The sequence below is a fragment of the Mauremys mutica genome, chromosome 1 (assembly GCF_020497125.1).
Source record: "Mauremys mutica isolate MM-2020 ecotype Southern chromosome 1, ASM2049712v1, whole genome shotgun sequence".
Taxonomy (NCBI): domain Eukaryota; kingdom Metazoa; phylum Chordata; order Testudines; family Geoemydidae; genus Mauremys; species Mauremys mutica.
The window spans coordinates 182,885,703-182,912,363 of NC_059072.1; the positions used below are offsets into that span (position 1 = coordinate 182,885,703).

Consider the following 26,661-nt stretch of genomic DNA (forward strand, 5'->3'; position numbering starts at 1 on the left):
CTCAATGAACCTTGAACAGATGAATGCTGGAATTAATAAGGCACAGGGATTTATTGAAACACTCCCAGAACTGAAAGGCCCCTCATAGCTATTTATACTCTGTTCAGTTGCAGGAGATCAAACAAGGCAACAATGGGCATACTAGTGGAGAGGGGTCACTGGATGCCAGCAGTGTTTTAAGTACTGTGTCAATTAGACATGCTCTAAGTAGTGCTACCATACACAAGGCTTAAAATACTATGGGTAGCCAGTGGTCAATCAGTACTGGGGCTGCAAATGTTCCTTGTGCTGGTAGAACCAGTGTTAGTAAAGGTGGGGAGAGCGGGCGGGGGGGTAATTCCAGAATTTCCTTAGTGTAGATAAGGCTGTGAAAAACCTTTATGGCATTTCAGTTCTAGAGGAGTTAAGCTTATTTTTGGAGCTTTACGTCAAGAGTATAAACTATTTTATCAGCTAAGCAAGTCAGTGGGAAGCCCTTACTTATGCTCTGTATAGCCAGAGGAGATATAAATTATGTGCTTTGATTTCTTTTAGGAGCATTACAAATACTGTTAGTTTTTAGATTGTTTTTTAAACCATTAATCAACAAAAATAGCTGACTTAGACAATTTATGGGCCAAAAAAATCACAAAGAGAAGCTTATTTTCTCCTTTTCTATTTTAACTGAATCTTTTATAGTAGTCCAACATTTATATTATAAGTATTATGTAGAAATGTTTTTAATGCCAATTTTAAATGAAATAGTTCTGCATGTTAACAGCTTATATACTTTTACTCACTTATCCTAACCTTCTTTATCTCCTCTCAACTATCCAAAATCCTGATTTTAGGCTTCAGTTCTTAAAATTACTTTTTAAGTGGGAATGGCTTTTTTCATAATTTTTGCTCTGCAATTAAAGCCATGGATTTTTGTATTCAGTTTTCTAGTAAAACACTTGACCCATAGATAGGTGTGTAAGAAAATATATTTGGGATTCTGTAAATTGGAAATGCTTTCATGCTTTGTTTTTATCTAAAAATGCTTTTATGGCTATGTATTTTTACTTTTAAATGTCATTTAGGAGTTTTTCAATCTTCTGAACATTTCTTCCACTAACCATCCCTTATTCTTCATTTGGAACTTCGGTGTGAAATGCAAGAACTTAAGAGCTTGATGATGGATTTTGGAAGCCAGTGGGTTTTTATTTTGGCAGTCTCGATTGAGAGGTCTAGAACTGAATAAGCTTGATGAGTAAAATGTTCTCACTCACCGATTCTGTTCTTCCAGAGCAAGATTGAGGTATATTGATGGGAAGTGTAAAGAAGCTTATACTACCCATATGTATGTTAGTGTTTGGTTAGAGGACTAGATGAATGCAATGTTCCTTCTGGTTTCAGAAACTATATACCTATGATTGTGCTACTGCTGTCAGTCCATCAGCTTTTACATGCACCAAGTTCACATTTATTAAATGGGTGATTTTGGCTTATATTATTGTTACAGAGCATATTGTTCATTTGTGTATGAGAAATTAGAAATCCTGCCATAAGTTCTGTATACATCCAGAGGTCCACCTGCTAAGAACTCATTGAAGGGTGAGCTGCAATTTTAATAATGAGACTGGCACTAGACTATGAAATGTTGTGGTGCAATATGAATATCTATTAGCTCATCTATCCCTAAATAAATGTGTGTTGTTTTTTTTTCCTGTGTTCATGTTTCTGTCATTGCAAGTTCCCATTTGCTGCTGAAGATTAGGTAGAAAAAACACAATTTTAATGTTGCCAGGAGAAATGGTTATTTAATTACAAGTCTACCTTTTCGCATATGGCATGAAAGTATCAAAGCATTTACAAGCTGGAGTGAATGAATACTAAAGTGTAGCATGTTCATTGTGGGCATGGATTTAGGAGGAATAACAATAGTTGAAGTCAAAAATATAGATAGGTAAATAAAATTAGATGTGACCTGAAATCTCAGGAATATTACTATTAAAATGCTGCAAGATGTATTTTTTCCAAATGCAAATTCAGGCTCTCTGACATTTGCAACCTGCACCTAGAACCTCTAATGAGCAAATAAGGTCACTTGAATGAGTCACTGGAGTGTGATTGCTGAAGGCAAAGATGTTGCTTTGTAGCTGCTTGGTTTGCAGACTGCTTTGAAGTGCAGTTATGTAACTGTCCCAGCCTATTAGAATTCATGCTTTATAAAACAAATGAGGACAAAGAACTTAATTTAGGATCAGCCAAATGCCAAATTCCATCAAGGTAGTTTATATGTTAAGGTTAATATCAATGAATAAAAAATATGGCATACAAATATGGGAATGCATCATGTAAAACTTTTATTTGGAGTGAAAAAGGCATAAGATTCTAATAATATGAATCTATTTGATATTGAAAAAGTGCATGCTATTTCCTCCTTTCTATTTAATACTGTAAGTGAAAGGAAGAAGCATTTCTATTTGGATTATATTTAATAAAATGTGCCATTTAGAAGCAGTTTTTATGAGAGGTGGACAATTTGGACTAACACATTTTTCCTGTCTAACTTGCTTCAGGTTGAAGACAGATGGATTATGAATATCTAGCTATAAGACTGTCATTAGACTTTTTAAAGTTAACATGGAATTGCTTTCATAATTTTCTTTTTTTTAAATATTGTCACATTCTTCCTGCAGTTTAATTGTTATGATAGATTAGTACTCCAAGCTCGATTTGCAATAAAGAGCCTAAGGCTGTGTGTACACGATGCAGCTTTTCGTGGCATGGCTGTGCCACTACAGCCGTGCCACTAAAAAGCACGTATGGTAGTAGGATGACCAGACAGCAAGTGTGAAAAATCGGGACTGGGGGTGGGAGCGTGGGTAATAGGAGCCTATATAAGAAAAAGACCCAAAAATCAGGACTATCCCTATAAAATCGGGAGATCTTGTCACCCCCGCTATTTGTTGGCAAGAGAGAGCTCTCTTGCTGACAAAAAACTTCCACCCGCAACAAGCGGCATTAGCATTGTCAGCAGGAGAAGACTCCTGCCTACAAAACACTGTTCACACTGGTGCTTGTCATCGACAAAACTTTTGTCTTTCGAGGAGGTGTTGTTTTTTTAACAGCTCTGAATGACCAAAGTTTTATCTTTCACTTGCCAGACAAAGCCTTAAGAGTTAACTTTGTTTTCTCTACATAAGAGGAATTTGACAAAAAGTGCAAAGGGGAAAAAGTAGTGAGGAAAAGTGGTTCCTGTGTTTTAACTTATTGCATCGACCCTAGTAATTTCAAATTGTCTAATTAATAAATACTAAGTCAGATATAAGGTTGCTTTTCTTATTTCAAAATATTTTTGCCTCTGTTCTAGGTACTTACTAGTTTCTCCAGGCTGCAGGGCCGGCGCCAGGCCCCAGCACGCCAAGCACGTGCTTGGGGCGGCATGCCGCGGGGGGCGCTTCGCCGGGAGGGCGGCAGGCAGCTCCGGTGGACCTCCCGCAGGCGTGCCTGCGGAGGGTCCGCTGGTCCCGCGGCTCCGGTGGACCTCCCGCAGGCGTGCCTGCGGAGGGTCCGCTGGTCCCGCGGCTCCGGTGGACCTCCCGCAGGTGTGCCTGCGGAGGGTCTGCTGGTCCCGCGGCGCCGGTGGACCTCCCACAGGCGTGCCTGCGGATGCGCCACCGGAGCCGCGGGACCAGCGGACCCTCCGCGGGCACGTCTGCAGGAGGTCCATCGGAGCCGCGGGACTGGCGACCGCCAGAGCGCCCCCCAGCGGCGTGCCGCCGTGCTTGGGGCGGCGAAACTGCTAGAGCCGCCCCTGCCAGGCTGACTCTGCCCAGTGACTAGTGACCCTACCTCCATGGCTGACTCTACCCAGAAACTAGTGACGGTACCTATGTTCCTCTCCTCCAGCCAATGGGAGCTGTGGGGGGCGATGCCTGCAGCAGACAGCCAGCAGCGTGGCTACATGGGTCTCTCTTCCACGGCTCCGCTGGAAACAGCAGGGATAGGGAACTGCTTGCAGGGAGCTGAGTGCCCGAGGTGAATGACACGTTGCCGAGTGCAACACCTAGGAGGTTCCCGGGAGCAGCAGGATGGAGCAACATTGGGGGGAGGGGCACATGAATCTCTCCTACCCACTCCCCTCCCACTGCCCCTTCCTCAGGCGGCAGCTGTTAGGGCTGGATGAAAGAACTTTTTTTAAAGTTTCCACGGGCCACAGTGGGGAGGTTCTCGGGCCGCAGATGGCCCGTAGGCCAGGACTTTGAGACCCCTGAGCTAGAGCATGAGACAAATGTTAGGGAACTTTATTTTTGGTTAATGTAATTCCTGATTTTGAATTGCAATAGTACTATTGAAATACCATTACAAACTGCATTTCTGAATGGACTAAAACACGGAAGTAAAAGAAATCTTGGTCAGTTAATGATAGACTTAGTTAGATATCTACACTTGTGATGCATACCCTTTACTAATTTCTACTCTATGTTGTATGTTGTTGACTCACACTGAGTGATATTTTTGATATGTGAATTTGGAGATATTGATATAATTGGCTAGTTAATACTGTTGCATGCTAGTCTACAATTTCTTGCCACTTTACCTCTGTCCTGACCTGGGAAAATCTAGCTATTCGGACTTCTGACTCTTGCTCAAGTGCAGGCTGCTGGTTGTGGGTCATCTTGCTCAGGTGAGACCAGAGAACTGAATGTTCATTTTGACTTAAGACAGACAAATCCTATTCTTCAAAGGACAAGGCTGGGATTTTCAAAAGTGCTAAAGGGAATTAGGCACTCGACTCACGTAGATGTTATATATATTTTTAAAAAAAACACCCCATGAGTGCATCCATATTTTTGACTGTACACTGACACATGTGCACTTCTTGTGCCACAACCCCTCTATTGTTCACATCTGAAGCCTGGGAGCATGTTCTTGAAGGACAGTCTAGTTCACAACAGCTGCCATGCATGAAGGGCATCTCAGCTGTGATATGGCCCTGTACCCATTTTACAGTGCAGTGTGCACAGGAGAAAAGGGTGTATACCAGGTCACTTGTCGATAGCCTTCCAGGGCTATTCTCACAATACCCTTTGCTGCCTGACACTTACCCAAAAGTGTAAATGTCACTGACACCTTCCCCACACCGCCAGTGGTAGTAACAGTCTGTGCTGAGCACTTCAAAACAGTTTTCTGCTGAAAGCTATTGTCAGTACAGGTGATCGTGAATCATGGTTCGAGAGCAGCCTTCTGGTCTCTATAGTATGCACAGGTGCTCATCAATGTGTGGTTCACAGTAGATTGCCCTTTATGACTTCATCTGGGTCAGCAGGAACATTCACCTGCACCATGAGATTTCATGGAGGCTGAAGGAGGTGGCAGTTCACTGCATTACATCCTAGTGCCAGGAGTGCATGGAGCAGCTCAGGCTCCTTTACCAGAGAGTGAAGGACTCCCAACAGTCTTCCCTGGAGGGGACTTAGCACATGCCCATGCTATGGTGAGCTGGACTGGGTGCTCTCCAGGGCGGCAAGTACGGAGCCTGAAGTGACTAGCCTCATCAGATGTCAGGACACTGATAAGGGACAGGACAAGGAGACATCAGAGACCTTGGAGGAATTCCCAGAGGAAATGCCAGGAGCCATGGAGGAAGAGGAGCATCTAAATCTGCATCTCTACCTAGAAGACCCAGTTGAAAAAGACCCCTTGGAAGAGTCTGAAGACCCAGAGCTGCTGTAGGAACCAGAATCTGATACTGGTAAGTTTTTTACAATGGGTCCCCATTGTCCCCAACAATATCCCCTCTTGCTGTGCTGCTGCACTCACCACAGCCTGGCCTCCATGATGCTCCACCCTCTCTCTATCCCAACATGGTCCCAGAGCAACACAGGGCTGTAATTCAGTGATTTTAGTGAACTCCCATGAACCAATGTAAAGCATTGAGCAGACATGAGCAGTCATTGTGCCTCTGTCTTTGGATTTCTAAGCCAGCACTCACAGTGATGGTCCCTGGGCAATGCAAAACAAGATGATGGGGAGTGGGGGGTGAGAGACGGAAGGAACAGATTTTAAAGGGCTCAAGTGGGGAGAAAGACCAGTTTCATGGCACTTATGGTTGTGCAAAGATCCAACACAACCTCTTTCCCAGCTTCCCGCGCTGAGCTACTCTGCGAAAGCTGAGAGAAATGGGAGTGGGTATAATATCTACTTCGGGGGTTGCGCAAACATAATACCATGTCCCTTAACAGTGGAGAGGCAACTGGCTTGCAGTGTTAACTGAAAAGGTCAAGGAAAATTCAGCAAATATATGCTTCTGGAGTCACTCTGTTTCCCTGTATGTTTCAGTGCTGTTCACTGGACACGGGCTGGACTTCCTGTCAGTGCAGGGCAGATTATGGGGTAGGCGGATATTTTCTGTGGTTTTCTGTTCCATTTCCATGGGAACGCAAAATGCTAGTTTAAAATACAGTCGGTTTCCTCTCAAATTGCTGAATTATGTTTATAGGATTGGGTGGCAATTTAAGCTAGTTCTTTAGGTGTCGCAGCAGGGTTCACCAAACCCCTCCGCTCAGGAATACACTGCGGGGTCACCATTAACAGAAACATCTCTCTGGCATATGTGGCCAGAGGTCCTCCACAGTACTGGAAAATCACTTCTCTTTTGCATTCTGGTACATTCAAAACTGCTATGGTCAACTTTTAAAGATGGAAAAAGGTGACTGGTAATGTTATCCCTGAAGGAACCAAACCACACCCCAACAGGTCTCTGTGAGCATTAGAACATTTTAACAAAAGTAGTGCAGGAAACCATTCCGTTTGTACGGGATAAGCAGCACTGCAGCGTTAGCAGAGGAAGATGAAAAAGGACCCTGGAAGACGTGCTTCTTGGCATAGATAAAAGGAGTCAAGAGCAGTTCAACTTCCTTTGGGCAAGGGAGGAACAGGCTCTTAAGAAGGTCAAGGCATTCCTGCAAATGGAGAGAATGCACACAGGCAGTGGGAGCATGCACAGAGGGAATGAGATCATGCAGTCCCCAGTCCAACTGGTGTCAGAATGCTATAAGAGCCCACCCACCACTGTGGTTGCTGCTTCTCTCCAGGAATAAGAACCACCTTCTCTACTTCCTCTTTCAGCTGTCACCTCTACTTCCTCCTTCAGCGGCTGAAGTAGTGAATCCCTCCGCCACTCTGATGGGGAGGAGCATGCCCAGCAAAACATCCTCCACAGGCATCCAAACTCCCTCACAGGGGAACCCTCCAGTCCAGAGCATTCAGGAGAAGAAGAAGAATGAGCCCTGTAGCCCAGCCTGTGTTCTGCCCTCAAGCCCACAGAGGATATATCCCCAGTTGCCCCCCTGCACAGTATTCTGCATCCATTTCCCTCCACCTCCTCTTGTCAGCTGAGGGGCAAGGAAAAGGTGAGGAGATGTCCACAGACATCAGTGTTTGCCCACTTCTCAGAGAATTTGACTTTTTTTAGTTAATTTGTTCCTGTTAAAAACATTTTAACTCTAGACAATATTTGGTCCTGCCCTGAGGGCAGGGAACTGGACTTGATGGCCTCTTGAGGTCCCTTCCAGCCCTACAATCTATGAATCTATGTTCGATGAATGTTTTTATGTAAATAAAAGTTACTGTTCACTCCATTTGTATGTGCATCTTCTTTTCTGAGAATGATCAATGTGATGCTTCTCGCCTGTTTGGGATGGGGTGGCAGAATTCACAGCACATTACTGTGAATTCTTAGAAGTCTGCAGCCATTAAAATGCAAACAATTTTATTCTTCCCATAAGCCCTCTTCTCCCCACCCTCCTGGGCCATGCATTTGCTAATGTGTTTTATTTAAGGGGGTTCATGACAGTGAAATAACTGTCGCTGTCCAAAGCACCAGAATGAAAAACAGAAAACAGGTTAACTGAAACGTCTTTGTGGCTTTAACAATTTATGGGATAATACAGACAAGGGAAACAAAACTAAATTAACATTGAAGGTTTCTGACACTGAATGTACTTTTACAACTCCTCCTTTCCCCTCCACCACCACCAAACGCTCACCACTGAAAACCACGGGAGTAATCCTGAATAGCACTTGATAAGTCCTGTGAGCAAAACATTGTGAGGAAGGAATGTGTGAAGTGCCTCTCAAAACCACCCAACTTTTAAAAATTACTTTAACAATGCTTAAAGGCTCCCCATAAAGCTACCCAAAACAGAGCAGTTACCATATAATGAAAGCATTGCTCAATGCCGCCCTTAAAGTGTGTTAAAACTCTGCTCAGCACAAAACCACAGCCAAAGGTGTTAACCTTGAGGGCCCTTCTCCAATTGTATGCTTTCAGTTAACATTTTAATGGTAGCTGCAGGGGATTGAAACCCACCATGGTGTCTTGCAACAAAAAGTAAGTGGCGAGAATATGTGCAGGATGGCTAGGAGATGGGCCTAGTGCCATTTTTATTAAAAAGAAAATCTTTTAGTGACTTTTTTCTCTCTTTGTGTTGCATTACTTATTTTTTATTTTCATGTTTTTAATTGTTGTTGGAAGAACATTATAGCTTAACAGAAAATCATTTAATTTAGCGTTTTGCTTCCATATCCCTGATGTGTCAAATACTGTTATTCAGCGTGAAATACTTGTTTCAGAAATGTTCATTCTATTTAAAAATGTGATTTCTTTTTAAATGTAATTAGTTGTATCTGAAACAAGAAAGCCTCCTCACATTGTCTACTTGTAGAATATAGTGCTGAGTAAAAACCAGTACTGAATTCTTTTAACTTTTCCCAAATAGCCTTTGGGAGGTGCAATAAACTATTCCATTTTCAAATCTCATTAGTTGCCTGCATATATTTTGCCAATTAAGAGACCCATACTGTAGATTACTTTATAAGATCTCATGGGATAAAGCAAGTTTGATCCAGTTTAATTGCTGATTTAGGGGTGTAGTCAGACATTAAAGGCTTCTAGATCTTCAAAACTAGCAGTAATTCCTGCGTCTCGTATTTTAAAAAAATAGAAATAGTTCTTTCAGAATTCTTAAGCATTATATTTCATGTTCATAATTAGACAAGGACTTCTGCTATATATAAAATTTTACTAATAGAAGTTTTGATTGTTTTATTTACAAATTTTCTAGCCATCTCGGCAAATGTTTCAGAAACCTATTCCTGGACTAATATTTTTAAGTCTTTTCTATTAAATGTGATTCCTATTCTTAGGTTTCACTTGCATATCTCCCTCTGGTAGAGACATGGCTTCTCATATCCACCTGTATCGTTTGTACTAAAGATGACTTCATCATTTTTTTTTAATGTCTTTTCTTGCACACAAACAAGATTTAAGATCAGGTCCTTTAAGTAAATGGGGCTAAGCAGCATTTTCTTTTTAGAATCTGGCAAAATTCTCTAGATTTTTCAAGTCTGATTGAGGTAGGTGAAACTTCAAATACTTTGTCCAAAGAGATAATGGATGTTCTCCAAATAACAAAGAATTTGAGGACAAATCTATAGTAGGAAATTAATGGAAATATTGCAGAATCTTGTAACACAGGAATGTTGAATAACTTTTTACATTAGAATATACAGTACATCCCATCTGTTTTCGGACTGGAATGCAATTTAGTGACTTCAGTTAATGTGACAGTGTGCATGATTTAATATTATCAAAGAGACTTATGTAGACCATCCCATAGTATATTCTCCCTAGTTAAGGAGGATTGAATATTTCTTGTTCCCTTTATAATTTTTTTTAAATCTTAAATTGTTGTTAGAAAAGAGCAGTATAGTGCCTACCAAATGAGCTAAGACAGTCAAATGCAGAAGCTGAAATCCTCATTTCTGAAGACACCTGCACAAGTGTCCTCTCTACAGGATGAGGTGGGAAATGCAAATAGCAATTAATTTGCTAGAAGAAAGGTGCCTACATAGAGAAATCCCAAAGAGTAGTCACCACTGAAAGACAGGGAAGTTTGAGTCCAGAGGTGGAATGGATGTGATGAAAGGCAAAGCAAGCCTGAAGAAAGTGAAAAAGGAAGGAAACCATTTCTGGATCAGTTCCATCTAGACATTAGAGATACTCCACTCTTGAATAGGTGGATGATCAGACTAAAATATAGATGAGGACACAGAACCTGACCAATTGTAAATGTAGGGTGAGTTAGAGGGCAAAAATAGGTATATTATCTTAACTAGTTACTTAATCATAAAGAATGTGACCTAAAACTACTGTGTCTTTTATGAAGAAAATGCTGCCTCCTATGTGCTACCACAAGACAAGTCAAGACAAGAGGGGAAAAAGAGTATCATGAAGTATTTCAGGGAAATTTCCACTTACTGCGCACTACATAATGACAAAGTGACATTTGATAGAAACAAGAACACATTGCAGGGCATGCAAAGGGATGTAAAAAGTGGGCCAAATGATCCACTTAAATATCTGTCCACAGCAAAGCAAGAGTAAAGAAAGAAGGCGGCTAACAACTGAGACTAATATACAGATGATGCATCATTGATTTTTATAAAGAGGAAGGCCTCGGATTTATTTAACTATTTTTTTTAAGCCACAGATAAAAACCTAATGGCAACTAAACAAATAAAAATACAACAATCAGTATTTGTTCCATAATTAGAGTCTTCATTCTGTGAACTGATGGGGATTCACCAAGATGTATCATTAGACTGCTTCACATTCTAGATATTTTAAAAGTCGAGCTTACAGCTCTGTACCCTGGCGATACCACTGCTATGCTAGATATATAGACAGTAGGAGAGAAGTAGATGAAGAGAGTTCTGCAGCTCCTGTTTCTACATGACTACTGCAATCTTCATCAGGTACAGGAGCCAGCTGACCCCAGGACTGCTTAAAGGATCAAAGGCTTTCACCTTCTCTCTGCCCATGTGGCTCTCACTGTGCAACAAGGAAGCACCCACTCATTTGTCATGATTCTTGCTCCCTAGTCACTTCTTGCAGAAGCAATAGCCTAAGTTCAATCTTTGAAAGGATTTTTTTGTTTCTTCTTACTGGTGGCAATTTCTCAGCAGATTTTTTGATCTAATACTTTATCTGCTGATTTCTCTGTCCTATTTTTGACCTCAGGACAGTATCCCTTTTTCCTGCTTTCAGTCAAGAAGTGGTAGCAAGAGCTGAGGGAAAAAAATCAAGTATTACTAAGCCACCCATTATTTTAAAAGTTTTAAAAATGCATACAGAGATTGGGGTTTATCACATGTAGCTATCAAATCTTTTTAAGTAAGGAGAGAGAGAGAGAATACACATTTTTTATCTTTGACTCCAGATGTATGAATAGAAAATGCTACATTTATGGAAGGATGCCAGAGGTATAGCTGTTTCGTCAATTTAACTGCAAGTTTTCACTTCTTCTGTATGATTTAAATCTGAACTGCAATGTTGCATTAACCTGCATTTCATAGTCTTTTTATATGACTGTAGGCTGACCTATAACCTTTAACTACAGCTCAGGTTATCTTTATATAGTTCCAGTACTGCTCAGTCTTATTGAAGATAGCTTAAGGAGCATAGTTGATTTTGCTTATATACCCATAAAAGTCCTGAATTCATTTCCTGCATATTGCTCTCCCAGCTCATACTTTTTCATAGATCTCCCCACTTACTGTATTTTTTTTTTATTCTTCACTGCTTTTGTCTTGATCATTCTAGCGTAACCAGATAGCAACTGTGAAAAAACGGGACAGGGAGTGGGGGGTAATAGGCTTATATAAGAAAAGTCCCAAAAAACGGGACTGTCTCTTTAAAAACGGGACATCTGGTCACCCTAGAATCTGTAATGGCAATGTTGCATTAATTCCAAATTTGGTTGAAATAGGGGTGAAAGAACACGTGGCAATGATCCCAGTGTGTTCAGCCCAAGTGGTCAAGCTGTGTATTGGGGTTCTTCAGGGGTGGGCAATGAATTATTTCCCTCTTCATTCCTGAGACTGGATCTGGAGCTTCTTTACAGTCAGTAATGTAGATCTGAGTGCTCATACCTCTTCGCTCTTCTGCTGGAGCACATTTGTCTTTAGCCCCCTCCTGCATGACTGTATAGGTTCCACAAATCAGCCCTACCTCTGCATCTAGTGACCTCTAAACCAGTTGGACTGGTTAGTGGGGAAGACAGCTGAATTTGTCTCTAAAGGAATATTATCCGGATACTTGATATTGCCCAGCTGAGGAAAAGAGAGCCTCTTCAACTTGGTAAGGAACTTGCCATTAAAGTCTGCCTCGTGGGACTCTTTTATATATGATAGAGATGAGCCAAGTTATTTTATTTTACTATATTTAATTTGGGGGAGGGTGTGTGCGTGCGTGCATATATGAGTCGAACCAGACATTGTGGAAAGGAATAGGTACTTTATGAAGAGTTTATAATCTATGGGTTACATCATTTTACAGGGGGTCAATGCAAGTTCTGATCAACTCTGCCTAGAGAAGAGCTCTTAACTCAGACACTCTGCTTCCTTCCCCAGACCTGAAGGAAAACTCCGTGTAGCTCAAAAATCTGTAGCTTCCACCAACAGAATTTGGTCCAATAAAAGATATTGCTTCACCTACCTTGTGTGTCTCATAAATAGTAGAATTCTGTTTCTATGTTAGAAGTGAAGTTGAGGCATAAAATACAAATTATGCTATTTTACATGATTTGCATTTACTTAGTGATGTTTCATGTGTCATTAAGCATGCATAAGATTAAATTTAATTATTTGCATTAAAATATGTATTTCAAAACATCATAAAAGCATAGTAATTCAGTAATTAACGTGGTAGATAATGACAGCCTTTCCATTCAAGCTCTCTGTATACAAGGGTTCACTGGTTTTGCTGCTTTTCTCAGTTGTATTTGTTTTAGGACATTTACAGTCAAGGCATCCAACTGAACAGAAACCAGGCTTTATTTCATAGTCTGGAGACAAGTTAGTATTCCCAACACTTTGTAGCTGAAACAAAAGAGGCTACAATGCAAAAGCAAATACTTCTGTTACACACTTAATTAAAAGGTATAGCAGTCATTGGAAGTTTTAATGAAGGCAGCGTTCACAAATTGGGATGCTCATCCAGCTCTCCATGAGGTCTAAAGTGGAATGAGCTCGTCCAGCTCTCTCTGAGGTCTAAATTGGAATGAGAATCATGAGTTTACCAAACTATACATGTTCCTAAAGAAATGTATAATTTGCTAGGATTTTAAAACACATTTGAATCACATTAACAAGAACGTGAATAATTGTATGGATGTTTGTTATGGGATGAGGAGAGAGAGTGGTGTTTACTTGATATCTAAAAGCTTTGCTGGAGATATTTTCATACCCTCAATTAAGAACATGGGATAATTTGTTTTAATGGTAACATAGCCATGAAGATTACATTTGCTGTAAATAGTTTTAAAGGAATCATTAAAGATGTCAAAGCTTTCAACAAAATCGATAAATTATTAAATGTAATGTATACTGTAGATCACAAAAGCAAAGAGTGAAATGCTTGAGGGAGACATTCCCCCGCCATGTTCATAAAATATACAGTGGCATATCAGCAGCCTTTGCCGAGGCTAGGCTTGGAAAGGTACCAGGGAGAGCCACTAAAAGTTGTAGTTTATGGTTATTTATGTGGTTCATGACAACAAACAAGGGGTAATTTGGACATATTTATAAAATAAAGGGGCAGATATATTTGTGCAAGTGTACAGATGTAACCTAAGGCATTGTGGATCGAAGCTGGCAATAAAGTACCATTTAGCTAACATTCCAAAAAAAATAAGAGATTTTGTTAGGGCATGCTCTGATAGCCAATGTTCTCTGTTTGTATTAGCTGGTTAAACCTTCTAGAAAACACACAGTGGCTTAGCAATCTCTGGCTCACTCCAGTGATTGCCTTCCCCACAGAAAGTACTGTTCATGGAGGTCATTGGTGTCCCTAATTAAAAGCTTAATTGCTTTTGACATTTTATAGACTTTCTGCTAAAGATCATTCTTCTTTCCAAAGAAATCACTGTAATCACATGGACTAAATGATTGAAATATCTCAAAATAACATTTCATTTACTTTTAGATTGGTCTGCTTTTTGTATTGTCACTTTTTAAGCACTGTCTTTCTTGTTACTAGGCACTTAAATTGAGTGGATTGTAACTTTGAAGAAAATTTCTAAGCTTCATCAACTGATATAAAGAGAGTAGTGCAGAAAGATATAAATGATAGCAATTCTCCTAACATCAAAATCCTTGGACTTTGAGCAGGCACTTTATTGAAAGGCTGAGCAAACACAGACGCCTTAGAGCAGTTTAAGAGCCATTGAATGAAAGAGTGTGGCTTTACTCTGCTGTAATCCTATTAATGTAGGCCTCCATTGAAACAAGATTCTTCTATGGTTCAAAATTAAGTGGGTGGATTACAAAACACTGTTTCAGACATGTTCCTATCTGCTGTGTGTACTCCAAGACCAAAAAATAGTACAGTTTAGCTAAGATTGAAAGTATGCTTCTGTAACTTAAGGGCCAAAAATATTACAGGGGTGTTAGTTGTCCTAAAATGAAACTTTACAAATTCTGGAAATTAAAAATTAAGGTTACAGCTAAAAGAAATCCAAACATGGTAAGATATTGAAATATACAATTAACCACCCCCATCCCCTCCAAGAACCTAAGCTCTGTCCAGTAGTGTGTGCAACAACCTTATGATTACAATTAAGGCATTTGACTAAATGTGACACCAGATTATATTAAACTGTGAGATATATACACACACACACACACACACACACACACACACACACACACTAATATGTAAGTTTTACTTTATAATTGTAAAAGTGCCTGTTCTGATCTTGTGAACCCAGGCAGGAGGAGTGGTCTCCCCAACTTATCAAGAAAAACTGAACAAACCGTTGTGGAACATCACATTACAAAGACTTGGTTAATGGCCTTCTCACAGCCATAAGGGTGCTACGTGCAAAAAGCAAATCCCTTCATCTTGAATGCTGGAAGAAGAAAATAAAACAGGGAAATAAGAAATTTTTTTATCCCTCTTTTGATGTTTGGATTCTCAGAGGGCTGAAGCTAGGAAATAAAGCAGAGATCCCTAGGATCAACCTGGGTTAGCCCTAAAAGACATTCTTTCCTGACAGATTACAACTGCCACCTTTTGGAACCATAGACTATAACTCATTTGTGTATATATGTTGCCTGCTTTAACCTTTAAATAACTCTTTCATTTCTTTTTCCTAGTTAATCAATCCTTAGTTAGTTTGCTATAGTATTGGCTACAAGCATTGTCTTTGTTGTGATATCTGAGGTTCAAATTGATCAGGGGTAAGTCTCTCTCTTAGGACTGGAATCAACCTGATTTTTTTCTGAACTTTAGTGTATGGCAACCAACTTTCACTGAGTCCAGCTTTCCCGAGTGGCAAGATAGACAGACTGGAGTGCCCAAGGGGACTGTATGTAATTCCATGGTAAGACTGTTATAGTGTTTCAGTTCACCTTTTTTTTTTTTTAACCAGATGGATGAAATCTAATTATAGAACATACAACCAGTTTGGGGTTTCTGCCCTGCTTTTTGACAGTCTGCCCTGAGGCTGGCACTCATGGTTGTGAATTACTCCAACGAGTGTGACAATTACATCGTGGTAATAAATTATATCCTTGGATTTGTATAATTGTGGCCAGACACACTATGTTTTAAAAAAATGTTTTCAGTTAACAATACATTTATTTGTCCCCCAAATAAAAACAAATAGTTTCTGTACTGTGCCTCTGGTCAGAATTGTATTTAACTTTGTATCAGTTTATTTAGACTAAAACTATATATTTTCATCACTATCAGATTAACTCACCTGATCCAAGACTCACTGAACCCAGTTTAAAGATGACACAGTAGCTTATGATATTTGGCTATTTATCACTGTCAAGGTACTTTAAGAAATACTGGTTTTAATCCAATTCACTTTTTGTTCATTGTTTGTCCTATTGAATGATTGGTGTAGTTAATCATAGATATCTGCCTAAACTAAAATATTTAAAAATATCTTTTTATATATATATATCACTGACAGGAAATTGCAAAAGACAGCAGATCACATTTGTCTTTCCTAAGAATCTGTCATAAGATGGACATTTCGGTAAATAGGAAAAAGAAATGCTATAACTTAATGTATAAGAAAACACTAAGATACAAGCATGGAGTTTCTGTAGTTGACTAAGTATCTCTTCCCCATCCCCCTCAACTCTCTTCCTCTTCTTGAATGGTTTCATGTTTTTTGTTTTAAATGTTGGAATATATTGATGTGCAATGCCATACAGCATTTTTCTACATTTAACAACACTGATAGTTCCTTAATGAATTGTTTTAAGTATAAAATTGCACTGGATTCTGATGCACCAGAATATGGAGGACATCAGAGACTGGACCACAATACAGAATACTTCAGTGAACAATATTCACATAATTTTCGATCTAATTCTCTTTTGGTAAGTAAAAGTTTTTTCTTTCTGTTTTAATTATGTAACTTATTTCTCAAGCAATTTTGATATATTTGGAGTCAACAACAAACAACTGTAGATATATTGAAATTTTGTTTTTGTCTGTTGGTGTTTTTTTGAGGGAGGATATTGAAGTCTTCCAAAATCAGTGTTTGCATGAAAGCAATAGATTAAATTAAAAGCCATTGGTGATGGTATGATTTGTTTTGATTTTCAATTTGACGTTCCACTTAAATTTGCTTGCACCTTCCTAGGACAAAATTATTGTTATATTCAAATATTATTTGCAGAGAAAGATGCATGAAACTATTTTAATGTGCATTTGAGTTATCACTGTGATAATCACCATATTCATTTGCTTCATTTTCATGTATGAGTAACTTTGCATGCTTACCTTGTGATTAGAGCTGGGTAGAAACTCTCGTTTTTGCATTGCCACTTCCCAACCACCACCACCCTCCACAAATTTGGATCTGGGCAAATCATGTGTTTGCAAGAGGCTTCTACTTCCTTAGCTGGCAGAAAAAACTATGTAAGGTAGAATGGACATCATACATTCCCACAAAATGACTTGAGGGGGCTCCAGCTCTAGGCTGAAATAAGGGTTCCACACACTGCCACAGATAGGGTCGGGTATATATAATAATTTCTTTGTACCAAAACTTGTATAATTCTTCTGTCAGAAGCTGCCTTTCACCGTAGCAGAATATTTATTGTTTTATTTTTACCATTTTTCCATTCTGAGATTTTTTGTTCCATCTACTAATGATATCTGACTGTGGATACAATATATTGTATAACCATTGTCTCCTCTTGAGTGGCATATGTGAAGTGACTTGGTTGTCTTAGCCAAGTTTCTACTGGATACGTATGCAAGTATCTACATTACTAAAAACTACAAACACAGCTGGCACTCTTGTTCAGTCTTAGTAGAAACTAAGATTTGAAAAGGTATGGATATTATTACACACCCTTGGAAGGGAGCCATGTGGTTCAGAACTGAGCCACATTGGTTTGTCAGCATGAGGAAGTTTGTACTATATCTCTCTGTACTAGATTTATATCATAATCATAGAATATCAGGGTTGGGAGGGACCTCAGGAGGTCATTTAGTCCAACCCCCTTCTCAAAGCAGGACCAATTCCCAGACAGATTTTTGCCCCAGATCCCTAAATGGCCCCCTCAAGGATTGAGCTCACAACCCTGGGTTTAGCAGGCCAATGCTCAAACCACTGAGCTATCCCTCCCCCACAAATAATATCATAGTGTAATAGATTACACTGTATCATGTGAATGCCAGTACTGTTTCTGCTGTGCCATACCTCTTCTGAGGTTAAATGGAGGACTTTGGTTCCCAGGGCTGTCCCCATCACCTGTTTTTTGAGCACTAAAGTAATTTTGTAAATTGACAGCGAAGAGTGTTTCATTGTTTTTGTGAGAATTATGTGTTTCTCAGCCATTTTCATTGCGGAAAAGTTCTTTTCACTTCATCATGTCTTTCTTCAGAGGATCGTGAAGACTTTTGTCAACATTTATTTAATGTGCCCTTATGGTGCAGGTAAGTATTTCTATTGATTTTACTGATAGGGAAACTGAGGCACCAGGAAGTTGTAATTTCTTAATGTTCCTTAACAACACAGGGCTCCAGGAATTCTAGCTTCCAAACCTCTACTCCCAACCCACTGCCGTAACCATTTGCGAACATTAACTCTCTGCTACTAACTTGTTTATAACACTTACAATTGTTAACCTCAACTTGGAATGTAAATACCATTTTGAAATTCTTATATGAGGAATATGACAAATGCAAAGCAGACGTGTCCAGACATGAAATGGAAAGATGGGACTTAATAAGAGCACGTGGAAGAAAAGCATGTAAGGCATCAAAAGCAGTTAATATTTTCTTTGAGAACAAGCTGTGGCATGGCAATGGCACATCAATATCAGAATCCCAAGAGTGTCAGTCACCTCACTTTTTTATATCCCCTAGCAATTCAATTCACAGAGCAACTTTGATGGCAACCTTGTAAGAAGCCACCAGTTGGAGGTAAAGTGCCAGTAAAAGGAAGCCAAGTTTAGGAAAAGGACAGAAAAATCCAAGGCAAAATGTTAGTACTTAAAATAGTTGAACCAGTTTGGTAGCTGGAGCTTTCAATCCTTATTTTAAAATAAAGCCTATATAAATACCAATTTAGATCCCAATCCTTGTATAAACAGTCGTCTTTGGGGGGGCATTATTACAAATTAGTTAATATTTTCAGATCTGACTTATTTCACCGTAGAACTCTCATTCAAATTAATCAAAGTTGTACGGCTACCTTCTCCACTTGGTGTTGACATTTTCAACTGTTACTTTTTCCTATTGAGTAAATCATCTTGTCTTCTCAAGAAGATGCATGAGGGCTATGGGTTCCTCATTTCAAAAGTTTGAATTCTTCTCCACTACAATAATAAATAGTAAACAGTATTATTATGGTGGCACACAATCTGCACCATAGTTAAGATTGCATCTGAAAGGCTTTGTTTAAATAAAGCCACCTGTGAGAGCACTATATAAGAGAATAAAAATATATACAGTATAATAAGACTATTCCTGGAAATTTAAGCTCAAATAAACATGGAGGGTTAATTTTGAACGAAAGATGATATATAAAGCATAATTATTCTAAAAATATTATTGAATGAAGGAAATCTTCAAAGTGATGTTAGAAAATGAGCAGGAAGAAAGTGAGACACGTGGAGGGGAGAGAGAGGATGAAGATTAAGTTCCGAAGTGTAGGACTCATACGAGTAAACTTTGACTACAAGTGGGATGATGGTATGTGAACCCAGATACCTGTTTGTCAAGGTCACAGGGAGCAGGTTTGAAAACCATTAAGAGCTTCAAAACAGAAAAAACAACTCAATCCTTTTCCATTGTTGATCTATCTAAATACTCTCATTTGCTAATTTTACCATCTCATTGCTCACTCCTATTTCCCAATCATTAAAAAAATACATTAAATACCACTGATCCTACAGTGGAGTGTGGATGGCATCTCACTGGTAACCTTTTGTCATGATGAAAAGTGATCTTTTATTACTACTGTTACTACTAGCCAGTTCCTACATGGGACAATACTTTATTCCTCATACCATGACAACTTTCCCTAATAACCTTTGGTGAGGGACTTTGTCGAAGCCTTTTGAATGTCTAGGTAAATTATGTTGGTTCATCCTTTCCTTTGAAAATTTGATGAGGAGTGGGGCGCTAATTACAGTGCTTGCTCATTATAAGTGACAACATCTTACATCTCGTTTCTACTTTCTCAGGTATAGAGCTGGAGGAAAAAAAATTGGTGAATAGTTTTTGCCTAAAAATACATTTTTCTATCAATCAAAGCTATTTATTACTTCAAGTCAAATTTGACAAATAGTTTCAGTTCAATAAAAAGAAAAAGAGATTTAAAAAAATTGAAATGTTGTGTGGGGGGGTTACTTTTTCAAAGGGAAATATTTTTACATTTTAATTTGAAACTTTTCATTCTGAAGTTTAGTGATATTTGTTGTAAAAAATTCGAAGAGTAAAGAAAACACCCAAAAATGAAACTAAAAAAATAAGAGATTTATTTCAGGTTGAACAAAACATTTTTCTGTTTCTAAAAAAATCAGTTGTAGTTCAACCCAAAGCAAACAAACAAAAATCAGATTTTTCAGTTAAGCCACCAAACTGAAAAACCAAGTGTTCACTCAGCTCTATAGCTAGTGTTACTTACCTACAGAGCAGAGATGGAAATTACTTGGTGGCAGCACATGTGTGAGAGACTTGGAGTTTCAAATGAAGAAAAGTATAACATATATTCAATAATATTCCAAATCATGCCTACCAAATATCGGAGTGTTTACTCTATTTAAATTCATTGCATTCATGGCACATTGCTTTTTTTAATGGAGGTTTATGGATGAAAGTAATAAAGGAACAGTGAATCTTGTAGCTGTTTAAGGGTTTCTTGTACAGTAACAACACTGACAATTGTTCCTGTGAGTCATTTTACTGAAAATATAAAGCCATTGTCTTTATAGTAATTCTGCTATTCCCAGCTTCAGAGCATCAGCAATGTGTACACACACACACACACACACACACACACAATGGTTGTTGTCTATTATAAACATAGAAATATATGTAGATCTTGCAAAATATATTTTACTGATATTTTTGCCCATTCTGTACTATAATCCTCTCTATTATAATTGTCCTGCAGCTAAGATGCCTTTATTGATAAGCCACTGGCAAAGTAGAATGGATTTTATAAAAAGTATAATTATCTATCAGTAAAACTTAAACTTGGCTTTCCTTTTGCTTTAGTTGTGTTGAATTAGCTTGAAAAAAGTCACCTTTTTTAAGATAGGGAATTATTCAATTTTCCTTAGGCACTTATTCATATAGTCTATTTCTGATATATAATATTAAAATAATACAACAATTCACAATCAGTTCTATTTAATTTAGGACACTTTCAAAGTAACCCCAAATAATATACTTTGAGAGTGTCTTAAATTAAATAGAACTGACTGTGAATCATTGTATTAAGAAAAATCCTTATTGTCACTTTTCACTTCGGCTCTAACATATAATATTCAGTGCTAGAATTCAATTTTCTGCATTCCTTGTGACAGTTGATAGACTTAAAGCATTCTCGTAGAGTGAAATGATCTAAAGCACTTTGTGACCCTTATCTTTGAAAATAATCATTTGCATAACTTTCATGACAAGGATTTGTGCATTGATTTTTAAGGGCCTGATGTAGTCTTTAGCTGACTGGATTTTTTTATACCATAACGATTATGTAGAATAAGCTTTGTAGTTAGAAAATTAACTGTTTCTAAAAGAGAAGGGGATAAAATAAAGGTTAGGTCTTTAATACCAGCCAGCTCTTTTGATATTTTTACCTCCTATTGTGTACCTGATGATTAAAGCTTTTTAGTTTCTATTCATACATGTTCTTAGATTATTTGATTTCTAAAGGAAAGAAAATATACAGTGGAATGGCTTCTAAAACACCTGGTACTTTTCCAGTAGACTGCATTAGTGTATGATATTCTCTTTAGTTCCACCTCATTCCTTGTTTCCCCTTTCTTCTGTAAACAAAATTATAGAAAAATAGCACAAGAGAAAACAAAAGAGAAATCTTGTGATAGCGTATACAACAGCTGCAGTTACTTTACATAACTGTTTAAGAAGGATGAATTCAAACTGGAACAGGTATAGAGAAGGGCTACTAGGATGATCCGAGGAATGGAAAACCTGTCTTATGAAAGGAGACTGAAAGAGCTTGGCTTGTTTAGCCTAACCAAAAGAAGGCTGAGAGGAGATATGATTGCTCTTTCTAAATATATCAGAGGGATAAATATCAGGGAGGGAGAGGAATTATTTAAGCTTAGTACCAAGGTGGACACAAGAACAAATAGATATAAACTGGACACTAGGAAGTTTAGACTTGAACTTAGATGAAGGTTTCTAACCATTAGAGGAGTGAAGTTCTGGAACAATCTTCCAAGGGGAGCAGTGGGGGCAAAAGACATATCTGCTTTCAAGACTAAGCTTGCTAAGTTTATGGAGGGGATGGTATGATGGGATAAATTAATTGCCAAAATTAGGCTATCTTTGATTATTAGCAGGTAAATATGCCCAATGGTCTGTGATGGGATGTTAGATGGGGTGGGATCTGAGTTACTACAGAGAATTCTTTCCTGGGTGCTGGCTGGTGAGTCTTGCCCACATGCTCAGGGTTTAACTGATTGCCATATTTGGGGTCGGGAAGGAATTTTCCTCCAGGGCAGATTGGCAGAGGCCCTGGGGGTTTTTCACCTTCCTCTGCAGCATGGGGCATGGGTCACTTGCTGGAGGATTCTCTGCACCTTGAGGTCTTTAAACCACGATTTGAAGATTTCAGTAACTCAGACATAGGTAAATTATGATGGTATGTGAACCCAGATACCATGAGTGGGTGAGTGAGATTCTTGGCCTGCATTGTGCAGGAAGTCAGACTAGATGACCATAATGGTCCCTTTTTACCTTGAGTCTATGAGACCATTCTGAAAAATGATTTTCTGCATATTCATGCCTTATAGCTGTAATTTTTTTTTAAAAAGGCATTTAAAACTTCACTTTACTTTAAATGTAGCTTCTTAGTCTTACAGAGTACCTATTATTGAAGCCAAACATGTAACAAAACATAATTTTAAATATATTTGACTTAACACATAACACAAAGCAAAACTATCCAATATCTTAATTATTGGCTTGTTATATTCTAACTGTAATATCAATGCCCGTTTAAAAAAAATATAGAGAGAGAGACATGAGATGATTTCCAAGTAAAATCCTTATTTTAATTAAGGAAAAGGTTGCACATACACGGCTGTCAGTCTTCTGCACCCACCAGCTGCAGTACACAGTAGCTGCCTATAGTGCCTGACACAATAATATCTACCTGTGAATTCTAGTCATTACTACGTCCAGTGCAAAAATCAGCATGAAATAACTTCTCAGATTGGATTTTAAGCCATCAGAATGAGTTGTAGTCAGTGGCAGCTCCAGGCACCAGTGCTCTAAGCTCATGCCTGGGGCGGCAAGCTGCGGGGGGGCGCCCTGCCGATCGCTGTGAGGGCGGGCGGTCAGGCTGTCTTCGGCGGCGTTTCTGCGGGAGGTCCGCTGGTCCCGCGGATTCGGCGGCGGGTACGCCAAAGGCACGGGACTGGCGGACCTCCCGCAGGCAAGCTGCCGAAGGCGGCCTGCCTGCCGTGCTGGGGGCGGCAAAAAAGCTAGCCCCTGGTTGTAGGCTGGTTTCATTGCAACTCCAGCCAATTTTGTTTGGTGTTGGAGGTATTGGCAGATGTTAGCATTCCTGTTAACAAATAGTTACTTAATGGTGAAGCTAGCCCGAGTGATCAGAAAGTGCTGAGTGGGTGCTTACACGTTTTAGAAGAGTTTCTGGTTTTCTATATTTCGGGAATACTGTGTGTCAGGGTGTGCTCCCAGATTCCATTCAATGTAGTTGCTCATTTTGCACAAAGCATTGTAATTATTGCCATTTACTCAAGTTTGTCCCTAAGCAACTGAGTATCTGAAAGGATTTTCATGCAGATTGCTTTGGTTGGTGCCAACTGTCATCTGTGTTATCGCACCCTTTAAGTAGAAGGACAGTAATGTGAACCCAATGTGAGGGGGCATTTAAGAAGTTTTCCTATATATTGGCTATGCTAAGCTTTTGTTTCTTGTTGTTGTCCAGATTATGAAAGTAACAAACCTAGGGAATAGCATATGACCAAGAACAGAGTATCTGCGTCCCTTGCCAATACTAAAAACATTTGTACATTTGTGTGTTCCTTTACCCAATATGTGTTGTTGTGAGATCATTTGCATCAATGAAACGTGCTTATGGAACCTCATGAACCTAGATGCAAATCTGCTTAATAATTATACTAAATGTTTAATATCTGTATTACACTAGTGGCCAGTGTGCATTGGGGTTGCATTGTCCTAGATACTATACAAATATGTACAAAGAAATAGTCCTAAAGAGCTTATAGTCCAAAAAGACAAATAACATACAAATATTTCTGAAGATAAATCAAATATATAAAAATTACAAATTTTTGTTAGTATAAAAAGGCTAGCATCCCCATATATCTTGTATGCTCATCTGTGATTTAAGGCTTGCCTATGTGGGGACACTCGGGCAAATTAATCCAAATATACTTTTCAAATAGATTAATGAAACCTCATTTAAACATTTGTGTGGGTGCTCTTATTCAGAATTAAAGGGGCCTTAATTTGGTTTAGTTCAATTCAGTGAAAGTACCTTAATTCACTGAATTAAGTTAAACCGAATTAAGGCCACTTCAGTTCTAAATAAGAGCATCCACAGAGGGGTTTAGCGTGGTTTAAGTAATCCACTTTAAACATGAATTTAGATTAATTTTCCTGAGTGTCCCCATGTAGGCAAGTCCTAACATGACTTTCTGCTTTCTCTCACATTGCTGAGAGTCTTTGTATCCTCAATGATTAATAGCCACCTTTCAAAGACTATATTTCACATGCCAATCTGCATGTCTTTGTCCCAGTCAATTTTATTATTGTCCTTCCAATTAGGTATTTTCCTTAATACAACTCTGCCTCCCACATTCATTTTCTGTTCTGAAATGTGATTTAGGGACAGAGGTCTAAACCCTCTGCAGCATAGGCTTTCTGGAAGAGGTGAAGTTTGAAGGAGAAGAAGATAGTCAGCTTATGGACTAGTTCAGGGAAGGTAATGTGAGAAGCTGACAAACATGCAGAAGGGCCAATGTGATGAGACAAGAGCTGACAGAATGGGAAGCAGAGTTATGAAGGGACCTTGAAGGTGAAGACCAGGAAGATGGAAATTGATCTAGTGAATCGGAAGAGGATACAGTGGGAGGATTCAGAATTGGGTGAAGTGATTAGAACAGGCAAAGAAGATAATCTTAGCAGCCAGTTTTCTATGAAGAAGGGAGAGATGATACAGGTGTTTGGGAGGCTGGAGATACCGTAATCCACATAGGAAGTAATGAGGGCATGGATGTGTCCTAAAACTTTTTGGATAGAAAGAAAAGGGTGGATCTTACAAATATCATGGAGAAAGAAGCAGCAACATTTGGACACAGCTTGATTTTGTAAAATGCAAAGAGAGGGAGACGTCAAAGATGTGAACCCCACGTTATGGGCTTGAGTGACAGGGAGGATGGTGTAGGTGTTCAATGACAGAATGGGTGGTGTGCAGAGTGAGTTGGGAGGGAAAACCAGGAGTTCAGTTTTATCTCTTGTTAACTTCGATTGATGATGAAACATAAAGGAGGAGATTCAAGGACAGGCTGATTTGCTATTGGCGGGAAGGGACAGGTCAGGATTGGAGATAAAGATTGTAGTTGAAACTATGTGAGTGGGTGAATGCAGAGACAGTGTGTAAATGGAGGAGAGTGGGCCAGTAAGAGCCTTTTGGGACCCCTGAAGAGAATGAAAGGGGGGGAGGAGGACCCACAAAAATTACACCCATCTGATAGCTTAAGAAAGGAGACAGGACTTTGAGGGGCATGATCAAGGTCTGTGCTCATGGTAATCTTGAACTCACCTGAAATCTGGATAAATTTTGGCCAAATGCACAAGCATCAGCTTAAATCCACAAACTTTGAGCAGAGACAGGTTGATACAGTTCTTAAGGCCAAGAAGCATCCCCACCACTTGTGCAAATCTCAACTTTGTTTGGGAGGAAAAGGTTTGTGTGTTTATCCTGTCCCCTTTTAGCTCCTGGATGCATTCTGGTGGCCACCTCTGGAGAATCTTCCGGGGACCCAGTAGCAACTTGAATATTACAAAGTTATAAGGATGGGGCAGTCACAAAGTAGGTTGAGTGCTTTCTAGTCCCTAAGGTCTTCAAAGTACTTTCTCCTACTGCAACAAGGGGTAGAGGAGGAGAGATGTTCTCTTTCCCACAGCAGTGGATTCCTAAACAAACAAAGTGAGGAGAGAGCACAAGATAAGTCTTAGTGCACAGTTGCTAGGAAACTTGTTTGCTTGGAGGTTTGGGTGTTACAAGTCCACTCAAATGGATCCTGCAAAGCTTAGTTCTTGGAAACACAAACTGGATACTGCAGGGTTTGCTCAGCCCTAATGAGGACACATTTAACACTGTTTAAAACATTTTTGGCATCAGCAAATTTAAATTATTCAAAGTAACACCTGATAATGCTCTTATGCTAAAGTACGTCTGATACTTTGGCCAGAACATCCTTCTTTGTGTCTTGTACCGCTTAAGACACAGCATCTGATAGATGCTTCTAAAGTGATCTTGATGGTTTAGTCTATATGCTCTATTAAAAATTTGAATAACATTCCTGTTCTTCATAAGAAATTACAAGTACATGTATTTTGAATAAAGGAATATAAATCCTACAGAGTGTAAGAGATGCATGCATTTGTCAAACTATCATTGTTTACATATAACCTTCTGCTGTCTCTTGCACACAGTCTAGGTTGGCAATTCACAGCTAAAATATTTTGATACTTATAGTGCCCTTAAGAAGATGAAAATTGAAAATGAAAAACCGTAAACACCACATTTTAGGAAATAGTGTATGTGTGCATGCAAAGTATGTTTTTGAACTCCTAAAAGTGGGCATGGGACCATACAAAGAGAAATAAAGACCTGGTCCTCT

The 26,661-nt window shown here is 39.1% G+C and overlaps 1 protein-coding gene across 3 annotated transcripts in view; it reads left to right on the forward strand.

Moving 5' to 3' along the window:
• GBE1 (1,4-alpha-glucan branching enzyme 1) overlaps positions 1 to 26,661 on the forward strand; it is a 277,500-nt gene that overhangs the window by 240,695 nt on the left and 10,144 nt on the right. For all 3 annotated transcript variants that reach the window (XM_045002099.1, XM_045002100.1, XM_045002101.1), the window contains one exon: positions 16,314 to 16,431. In XM_045002099.1, coding sequence (XP_044858034.1) covers positions 16,314 to 16,431 — 118 coding nt within the window. The remainder of the gene's footprint in view (positions 1 to 16,313; positions 16,432 to 26,661) is intronic.